The sequence below is a fragment of the Vanellus vanellus genome (assembly GCF_965231255.1).
Source record: "Vanellus vanellus genome assembly, chromosome: 5".
Taxonomy (NCBI): domain Eukaryota; kingdom Metazoa; phylum Chordata; class Aves; order Charadriiformes; family Charadriidae; genus Vanellus; species Vanellus vanellus.
The window spans coordinates 54,842,755-54,853,855 of record NC_138910.1 but is presented as its reverse complement, the minus strand read 5'-3'; the positions used below and the strand labels follow the sequence as shown (position 1 = coordinate 54,853,855).

The window sequence follows — 11,101 nt, the reverse complement described above, 5'->3', positions numbered from 1 at the left end:
AGGCTGACAAGCTCCAAAGCTGCATTTTATATGGATAAAACTGAAATGCAATATCAGCCCTATTAAAAACATTTGATTTATTCCTGAACAATTCTGCGCAGGTTCTGACTGCTTCTACACTTAGAATATGTGCCTAGAGTTTTGGGTTCAGGAAAAGGTGGTGGAATAAACTAGTGAGGATCATACCTGCCTCATAGTTACAAATGTGTTTCCTGTCTATTCCCCAGGTAAACCCAAGAGCTTGGAGGTGGCTCCCAGGTCAGTGCAGCTCAGCAGCGTTCCACGGTGAGTTCTGGCCTCTGTGCTTCCTTTACAGTACCATTTTTGCTTAAAATAGCAATGATTACAGCTAGTATTGAATTTTAAGTGAAATGAAGCCTTCATGTTTTACTTATTGATGTACTAGTGATAAAGTGAATCCTGACAACCTTTTAAGTAGATCACTTCAGATTTATTGAAAGTTAGGAAATCAGACAAGGAAATTCTCAGGTCAAGTAGTTTGTATATACCCTGAATTAGTAATGAACATAAAGTCCCATCCTCAGGAACTGTACCTTTTCATTTTGACCACTTACTGAAAGGGGAAGAAAAGGGAGAAAGCTTAAATTCCATGCAAAGTGACTGAATATACAAGTCATGGTTACGACTAAATCCTGCAGTCACTTCCTAAATTGAACCAATGTTTAAGATTTTAAGAATTGCCCTATGCTTCAAGGTATGTTATGTCAAATCTGAAACAAGAGGACAGGATAACTGTGTATACTAACTATGAAAAGGATATGCATGACTTCACTGGTAAAGAAATGAAAGGGGAGATTTCTCATTCCTCCTCTATAACCACAGAGAGTATATTAATGACTGGTAGAACAGAAGGTTATTCTACCTGAGTCCAAGAGTTGTTAATTTTCAGATTCTTTTCAAAATAAAAAGCAGAAAAGTCTAGTAACAAAGTTGGTATACCAAGGATATTTACAAATAAAAGAAAAAATATTTTATATATATATACACACACATGACTTGATATATAATGACACAAATTGTGTTAAAATAGCATTCTTAGCCTTTTGTTGCTGCTCATTTGGTTGCAAAAAAAATGAATACAAGGATTTGCTGGCAAAGCTAATCTATACAGCATAAGTTAAATACAAAGAACAGCACATGTAATAAGAAATCAGTACAAAATGTACCCCTGAAAATTAAATAGGTATTCTTATATTCCTCTTAAAATTTGCAATAGCTACATTTTAATTATGCAGTGGCTGTAGTTAAAATCTATGCAACTTTGCATTATACCTAACAATGTTCCCATGTGTTTTGTGGTATGAGAAAATACCAAAAATACTCTGCGCTTAGTGTAGGAAATATTGCAGAAACATAAATATGTGCAAAGGCCAGGTATATAAATTCTAACTGTGATGAAACTCCGTACTGAATAATACAGGCCCAGGATACATGCTGGATATTATCAAATAGCATTTTATATGACGTTTTTATGCAGGAAACTCAGATTTTTCCTCCAAATATGATTACAGCTCTTGCTTGAGTTTAAAAAAAATACTGTATGAAAACTTTACACGATTCGTCTTGCCAATATGTTGCCTACTTCTCTAGAATAAATGAGATTAATCAGTGGCTACAGAACTCTGACCTGGTATAAGTGCATGTAACTTTGCTTTCCACTCATTTACACCTGCTAAGGATTTGTATGTTAAGACACATGCGAGTTGCTGCAGTAGCTAGAATTTATAAAGGTTGAGTTTCCCTGTTACCAAACAGTAAAGTCTGGTCGTACACCCTGGAAATCATTGACAGTAAAAGATCTTGATCGTCTCCTAAGGGCAGGACGACTGGGATTTCTCCCCTTAACCAAATTTAAATAAGGATCAGATCTTAGGAAGCGTGGGTAGCTGTCTTGCTCCATCAGCCTGTAGACTGTGTTTTGTGCAGCATCAAAGGTGGTGATGATGGGCTGTTCAATATTCTGACTTGTGATTTCTTTGGTTTGAAAGTCCAAATTTACCTGGAGAATGAGGAAAAGTATTTCTTTAATGTACATTCATGCATTTCCCGTGTTATTATCCATAGCAATGATACTGTACTTTTTCTGATAGGTCTTTTCTGATAAGAGGACCTTGAATCCCTGATACAACGGGATATTAATACCACAGAATTAGTTAGTATGTTCATGTTCAGTAATGGCTGTCAGAAAGACTTAACAGATGTGTCATTGGTACAATTGAAAGATGGTAAAATAGAAGATAAAGTTTGACATTTGACTAAAAGTAACTTTCTAATAGTGGTAGTTGCAGCTGTCAGGCTTTGCAACACCAGACTAATACAGAACTCCCTCCAGTCTCGTTTAGGATTCATGTAGAACTTTGTCTCGTTAGAATATATTAGTGAATATCTAAAATTTCTGGTTTCTGTGTAGAGTTTTGGTAGTAGGGAGATGAGAAAACTCTAATAATTAAAATATTAAACTTATTTCAATGGGTTTCTTAAGGCTTTAGATGGGAAAAGCATATCAAAATGATCGTTTGTTCCAAGTACCGTTGCATTCATCCTGGGAAGATTTAGCCAGTATGAGAATTTTATTAAAGTGTCAGACACTGATTTAAGCATGCTATTTTGAAAAATAAGACAGAATATATATTAAAAAATTGTTGACCCACCCATAAAGTGACATCTATAATATGGGGTTATTTTCTGTCACTGAGATACACCCGTTATTTCCATAAAGCTAGTTAAAGTAAATAGTTTAGATCTAAGAACCGAAGAGAAATTAATGATGATATAATGGCCCACTCATCAAACCTAAGATTTTAGGATCCTATTGAACTGTACACTCAAAAAGTTGTACGTAAAAAAGCTCTGCTGGACAAGAAGTTAGCCAGACAGAAGCTGCAAGTTCCAGAGCTGCGTGGTCTGAAATGAGATGCTGTTGGCTGGTCTCAGCTGCTCAGTTGAACTCAAGGAAGGAAGTCTCACCAAAGCCAACTGCTTAAGGTGAACAACAGTACCCACACTACGTGCATAAAATCAAAAGTATGACAGATGAAGATATTGTTACGTTAGAGTTAGTCAAAGTACAACTTCCACACCCTGTCCCCTCCCTAGCTTTCCTCCAGATCATCTTTTTGCTTATGTCAATCTCATAAGCGTTGACAGTATCAATGCTTGATGCCCTACCATAACTGTTCATAGATTGATCAATTGGCAATGACAGGTTCTACCTTAAACAGCTTAGGGGGTTGCTTTTTATGTAAAGTCCACCCCAAAGACATGCAGCAGGGAAAGAAATAAAAAGTGATATAGGTCTTTGAAAGTGGACATTTCGTAGGAAAGGCAGATCTAAATCTTAAATATAATCTATGGGAATTACAGGTGGAAATTGCACCATTTTGTAATCCTTCTCTTAAAATGAGAATTACACCTTTTTCACCCTCATTGCAGGGAAGTAGCAGTTAGTGTTTAACTTTTGCTATTCTAACACATAAAATGAATACAGGGGAAAAGAATCATTGGCAAGTGACATATTTGATCTGCTCGAACCTGATAGAATTACAGGAAATTGTAAGTCCAAAAGACCTATTGAAGAGACTGATTGTGATTTCAGTGAGTTTGTCATCGCTCAACCTGTTCATCTCCTTCCTAGAGCAGGCAAAAAATATTCCTTTTGCTCATTCATGAATCCTTTATAACACTTCAGTAGCATGAAGAAATTGTAAATATGAAATCTTTTTGCACTATTATAGTAATATAAAAAGGCCTTAGTGTTTGTGAGGATTGACATATCAATATATTTTTGTTTATGTGCTGACAGTAACATACCAAGAATAGAAAATTAGAGCTGGGGGATGGAAGGAGGGGGGTGGGTCAATCAAGAAAAGTTCATGCTTAAAACATAATTATTATTTTAAAGGATATGTTTATTTTAATAGTTTCTTCTAGTCTCTGTTAGTCTTTTGGCTTACTTAAAAGCTTCTGCATCTCAGTTATGTAATCATTTCATAGATAATTACTGCCTTAAGAGAAAGGGAGAATATGTTGTTCTGGAGGTAGCTTTAAATAAAGACAGATAATACTTTTTCACAAATGCTAGGTGGTATGTCTCATTGCAGCTTTAACATTTAACATCACATTTTTTTTCTTAAATATACCCTGCATATGTACATATATATCCTTGCTTTACAGACCACTAAAAATCTCTGATTCCTGCGATAAAATGTTTAAACTCATTCTCTACACTAAGAAGATAAAATGGAGGGGTTATTGAAAGGTATATGGAGGACAGTGAGAATAATCTACGCAGTTGCTTCCAGATTTCCTTCCAGAGCTTTGACATTTAAGATACAGCCTTTTTACGTCAGTGACTACATGATTAACTGTTGCCCCTGCTTCTGGGCATGCACTTCTTACAAGCAGATTTCATCAGATGCAGTTGTGTCAAATACTGTGTACAATGAAGAACTATTTTACTGTACCTCTTTTGGAGCATCTTTCTGTATGAATGTTTCATAAATGGTCTTAGCTTTTGGCAAAAGTTCATGTGCAGTTTTGCTTTTCTTGTAATCCTCGCAAGCTATCCAGAACTCTATGTTCTCCTCGCTGAACTCAGTTTTCAGAAACTTCGTAAAGGCATCCAGTCCAGCTATAGAAGGGAACGTTGAATTTCATTTAAAAAATACATCCTTATCAGACAGTTACTCTTTTTACACAGTCTGTGCAAGGTAATAAAATAGGTTGTGCTCCCCTTGAATTACATCACATTGTAGATAAGTATTTTAAAATACATAAAGGTTTTTAAATAAACGCAGTTCTTTCATTATGATCCGGAGTGCTGTAACTCCCATTACAGGATTCTCAACATCTGTAAAAATCCACTACCAAGATCTTGTGAATTCAGAAATAGAAGCAACCAAAACATGTGGACGTATGTGGAAGTGACAGACTTTATTCCAGCTGAATATCGATTTAGGTTGGCTGAAACACTATTTGAATCTTTGCTCATAAGTAGACTGTTCTCTGGTAACAATTGAAAATTAATAGCTTTAGCATCTTTATAATTTGCTTTATGCTGTTGTTACTACGCTGAAGATATTTTCTTTCCCAAGTATGCTTAATCTGTGGAAGAAATGCAATCGTATTGATGTCAACTGTTCAAGGAATGGATTTGAAAAGCACATAGTGTCCAGCACTGTAGCTGGATTATACGTGTGTCCTCCAAAATGGAAGGAGGGACATATGTGCATTTGATAATTACGTAAGCAACAGCCCTTTCAAATGATGGCCTGCCTTGATCCTATCACTGTTTTAGAAACAAACTCTATCAGAATTGACAAAGTCTCTTCCTAAGTACATAAAACATGTTTTCATTGTTAAGGTTTGGTCTTGCAGTCAGGAATATCTGAGCAATAATCAAATGAAATTCTACTGTTTATTGAAGAAACTCTTTGCTTTCTGTTATACTACTTTGTTCAATAAAATACAAAACTTAAAAGTTATTTTCAACTATCTTCAGTAGTTGACAGCATCTATAGCCTAAGCACATGAGGAGAGCAGAAACACACGCTGCAATAAATGAGCCATCATACCTAATTTAGGTAACTGCCAGGTCTGTTTAAGTGCACAACTGGATTTTATAATTTTCCATCATTTTTCATCAATTTTCCATCCTAACAGTTTGCACAGAGAGGAAAAAAATACTAACCTTTCTCAGAAAGCAGTTTGTCAAAAGATTCTCCCCATTTCACTGCTTCTTCAGGAGACACGCTGCTTAAGAAACAGAAAGTGGTTTTGAAGAATTGTGCCTATGGTGTATTTATCAAGCCACTGTAAGATATGTTGTTGTAACGTATACAACATACACAACATTACATGTTATAACGGCTGTTGTAACATATGTTATCTGATATCTTTATTGCTAGGACTGTTTTGCAAAGCCTTTGATTAAATCACATTACTAAAGGATCTCATTCTCTCAGGGACTTCAGAAACACTTGGTTTAATTTTTTTCTGACATTTTTCCTGCAGAGTTGTAGTTTTTTCCACTGTTTAAAAAAACATCAGATCAGAGATTTTTCTCTTCGGGGTTTGTGTTGCACTACTAATCTTTAAGGGAACTGAGATCATGCAATATGGTAAAACTCAGAAGGGAACCAGGTCAGTCACCTATTTAAACTTAAAAAATACTCTTGCAGAGATGTGGTTTTGAGCGCACTCAGTCTGAGGCTGTGTTACCACAGTGTGTTTTTAATGAAACACGGGAAATTCTATAGCCTGAAGACAAAGATGCAGCAATATGGTTTATGTGATAGTCTTACAGGGGAATAGCACATGTAGCCTGGTTTGTTTACCACAAACATATTTCAAATGTCATGTTATTCTGAGACACTCTGCTCCATTTATAGAACTCCACATATTCTTCACCAAATATGTCAAGTTGCACGTATTTTACTTTGATTTCAAATATTCTGCCCCAGAGAACAATGCAGAAAGGAAAAAAGAACACCCTACTTCCTTCAGGCAAATACAATTTTGGAGAAACCCTTTTTTGGTTTTGTATAGATTAACCCTGAACACACACCTGGACAGTACTTTGATTTTTAGTAGACCAGAACTGGAGTAAGCCCAGAGCTGAACTGTATCGTGCTAGGACTAGGACTTAAGTACCAAGCCTGAAGGTGAAGTCAATTTTTATCAGGTGCTTTATGAGTATTAATATTCAGAACCATTTTCATTCAAGGGCAAAGCACAGTACGCTGAAAGTATCAACAAGCAACTTGTCCAGGGTATAGCTGGTTAAAACAAGTTCTTATGGACTTGACACTTCTTGAATATGATTCCACTTTCCTTGTGGAGGCTTGCCGTTCTGTTGCCTGATTCACATAGTTTGGGCTCCCTTGGCAAAATCTGTAGGTACATGAGGTTTAGATGAAAGGAAATTCCAATCACTTTGGGAAGGAATTTAAGCCAGTAATGATCTTGGTTTTGCACAAAACTAAAAGGAAGATCTTTTTCTTTTCAATAGGTGTCACATGTCTCCTAGCTGAAGCCATTGCTTATAGGAATGAAATTTTTCACTAGGGAGAGACAAACGGTTCTTGCAAGGTACAAATGCTGGAGAACTGAAATTCAAGAAATGAACACAGGCCAGCAAAGTGGGGTTCTGGAGTCAGGGAAAATGACACCTCAGTCCCTTACAGAGTTTTTTAGTTATGAGAAGTACAAAAAGTGCAGTTCTCTGAACTGTGTGGGCTTCTAAGTCTGGGAACAGTGCGTTCCTATAGCTACAGAAATTAATTTGGTCATAGAGAAAGATAAACCCTGATGACTTCAGACAACATATGCAGTCCACAATTGCACAGAATACCGAAGAGGTTCTTTTCTGGGTTTGGAAACTCCTAGTGTAAATTTCTGATTTTCCTTCAGAAACTGCATCAACCCAGTAGACTCACAGATCCCCAAGATCTGGATGCAGCAATGAGTAGCCGCAATAATATACAGAAACCAAGATTTGTTCAGCTTTGCCACTTTCTAAAGGTGAGAAGAAACTAGTTAACTGGTCATAGGCCTTTCCACTACCACCACACTGTCCATCTGCATTGTTTGATTAAATTCTGTTTCTACTTACATTAGTTAGTAGCTCTGTGAAGAATGGAAACTGTAAAAACTAAGTAAATCACTTAATACCAAACTATTATCTCACTTTATTATTTGAAAAAGGGTATTTGGTTTTTTCTTTTTTGTTCCATTTTCTCTTTCACCGAAAATAATCTATGTATCTATCTATATAATCTATATAGAGAGAAAGATCAGCAAAAATCTACCAGTTTCTCTTCTATACAATAAGAACAGCGGAATCCCTGTTAGTCAAGCACCTGGCTGAGAGTAACATGGTAAAAGGTAGTTGGCTGAACGAGAAAGTGATGGTCTGGTGGAAGAGGGAAATTCTTCAGAGAATTATTTATGGCTATTTTATCTGCCTCTGAAAGTGCCTTTTCACAGGTGATAAGAATGCACTATGGCTGTGTACTTCGCGTGAAATACCCAAGGGTGATCAGCCACCCAATACTGTCCACATACAGGTGGCATGGAGGCTGCGCTTTCTCTTTTTAGATGCAATCTTAGCATAGTTTTACATGCCTGGAACAGAGACATGGAAAAAGGGTGTTCTCAGCACTGTTTTACCTTTTTGTTCATCATTGCAATGTCTTGTATTTCTGAATGAACTCTAAAACCGCTGAATTAAGGCTACTACCAGCAGCAAAACAAGAAAAACAAAAAAAAAGAAAAAGTACTGAACGTCCTGCCATGAGTGTGGAGTGGAAAGTCTTCCAGAGCACGAGTACATCGTCCTGTCATTTGGATGGGCATGATATTTGGACTGGCATGATATTTGGACATATAAGCAACAAACATTGCCTAATTATCCAGATACATAGGTGCGAATGTTTCAATATCCATTTCTCGGCCACTTTTTCATGGGTTCTAGAAACGGACTTTGGGCCTTTATGCAATTTATACTGTGGGTTAACAACTAGTAAGGTGTTGTAGAAGCAGCTCTGATCAAAGCAGGCATCTTGTTACCAAAGATAGTAACTGCTTAAACAAGGTTCATCAAGTTTAACAAGACAAAAGAGCACGGGGAGCACTGAAGTGTTCTGAAGCCACCTGTGATGGAAAGAAAGGGGCAGCAAATTTTCTAGGCCATGGAGTTGCAGTACTTTACACATTCTTTCTTTCCAGTCAAGACCTACAAATGCAGTTCTTAATATATCAGCGAGATCTTGGGACCTCACTGAAGTCAGGAACTAAGCTTTTGTTGAAATCAACAAAACCAAGATTTCACCCTGCATCTTGATGAGAAAAAGTCTAACAGGACAGTATTACAACAGTATTCAGTATCTGAATTTTGGAGACGAGAGTGTTCAATTACTGCAATTACTGAAGAACTATGCAGTCAGTATTTGCATGTATCTGTCATTTGTACATCACAGAATTCTTTGGAAAACCTGCTTTCCAAGAACCTGTATGATTTCCCCGTAAGCAGTAATTTGCCAGCTACATTTCTGAGTTGATGCTTGCTCAATATAGTCAGTGGACTAATAAAAATGCTGTTGGCATGAGTAAAGGTTTAAATGTATCTGCAAGCATATAGGGACCAATCTACACTTAGTGGTGTGAAAACACTAGTGGCGAGTTACCTTGTTGCATACCAGATAATTCTATAGTGTTTGTATGCTTGAGTTAGATTGCTAATTTCTATATTAAATACATCTTGAAAGCATTATTCTCTGCCAGGTCTGAATGCACACACACAACTGCAGGAAAAGTTCTGAGTCACACAGGCACTTCCTGAAAGGAATCCCCATCAACTCAGCCTTTTTTATAATGCTTACCTTGCTGTTTTTGTCAAGTTTCCGGGTTTACCCAGATGATCACCTTCATGGAATTCAGATTTCTGCAGGAGAAGGCTCAGCCTGTTTCTCTTCTGCTTAGCTCTACAACAGAATTATGGTAGCTTTTCAAGCAACCTTGTTGAAAGTTGGGGCTTTTTTTCCTCAAACATTTCCTTTGACTAGCATCTCTGCTTCAGTATGATAGATCCCCCTATGTTCATTTATAGTAAAATTGATGTTACTTCTCCTACATATATTATTTCTATTCATGACTTTTTTTCTTTATAGCTTAGCACAAATTTACATACAAAGAATTAGCAAAGAGAAATGGAAATATTTTCATTCTCAGTATCATTTATTTTAAAGATGAGGGGGTGAAATTTCACATTACAGAACATAAACAGTCGGCTCAGCATCTTCCACTTTTAATGTTTCACAAAGAAAAAGGAAGTATTGCTTCCTGTCATTTGAAATTGGTAAAAAGAAACTTTCCCGGAACATATTAGGGCTTTAAAGAAGCATTTCTCAGAATGTCTTGAAACCTCCCTTTTCTATTTTCTTAGTTTATTATTTGTTATGGTTTTTGTTCTTAAAAAATATTTCCATGATGAATTAATATTTTATATATACAATTCCTAGGCTTACAGTTCATGAGTTTTCATATATATCAGTCAAAAATGAAACAATCTGTGCTCTAAATTCATACCCACAAGCTACGTTAGAAGATTCCTCTATGTAAACAGAACACTCAGAATGTCAGCATGACCTTAAAACTTACCCAGGCTTGCTTGCTTTGTGTGGCTCTTCTTTAATTGTCGGTTTCATGACTTTGTAATAGGATTTATCCTTTGAAGCAGAAATGTTTAGTTGGGGGAATAAAAGAAGTGGGTTCTCCATCTTCCTCCAAAAAAGCTTCCCAGTTTCAGAAAATGTTTCCTTTACTTCCTTACAGCAGTTGCATCTGGCATAACTGATGTGCTCAGGAGGGTTCTCACATGCTGTATCAGGTTGGGTTGCCCCTAATTGGCCATTGAGCAGTTTCCAGAGCAGGTAGTGGGAAGAAGGAGGTTCTCCACCTTCACTGCCACCGCAGCTGCATGTACGCGGGACTTTAAGTAGAGTTCTGGTTTTACAGTCGTCATTTAGGGAAGTGAGATTGCAACTTTGCAAAATGGCCGTTGATCATCCAGACAAACACAGCTAGCAGCAGAGAGCAACTCCTGAGTTTCTGCTTGTGGAACTTGGTATTTTACTAGACTTAGGATGTTGCCATCATTTTCCCCCAAACACCTGCGAGAAGTGTATATAGTTTCCCTAAAATTAATTCTAATGAGAATAATTCTGCATAAAATAACACGCAACATTGTCTTAAGCTCTTAGAAAAACTTCTAACTGACCTTAAACTGCCCTCTACAGGCTCAGGTGCCCTATGGTGGACACATCATCAGTTTTATCTACAGTATGTTAACTAGAAACTCGGGGGTTCTCAGTGTCCTGCCAGAGTCAGATGAAACTGTGGTTAATCAGATACTTTGTAAGTGGAGATTTTAGGTTATGTACCATATTTCAGAAATGATGAGCACCTATTTCTAAATTCAGGTTTGTCCACTTAAAGCTCTTCATTTATCTTTTCTGTGGCTTCATTTTAATTTACAATTGCCCAGCCAGGATAAAAAGTCTTTAGTTCAGCATGAAAATTT

General features: G+C 36.8%; 1 protein-coding gene across 1 annotated transcript; it reads right to left on the bottom strand.

Annotated features, from left to right (window-relative positions):
- Window positions 1–436: 436 nt before the first annotated feature.
- RGS18 (regulator of G protein signaling 18) lies at window positions 437–10,486 on the bottom strand. Its single transcript, XM_082483874.1, has 5 exons — window positions 10,180–10,486; window positions 9,402–9,503; window positions 5,711–5,772; window positions 4,485–4,651; window positions 437–2,020 (listed from the first exon to the last, which is right to left on the bottom strand). Exons 1-5 carry the CDS (start codon window positions 10,296–10,298, stop codon window positions 1,766–1,768), a joined length of 705 nt encoding a protein of 234 aa, XP_082340000.1. The 5' UTR covers window positions 10,299–10,486; the 3' UTR covers window positions 437–1,765.
- Between the last annotated feature and the right edge of the window lie 615 nt (window positions 10,487–11,101).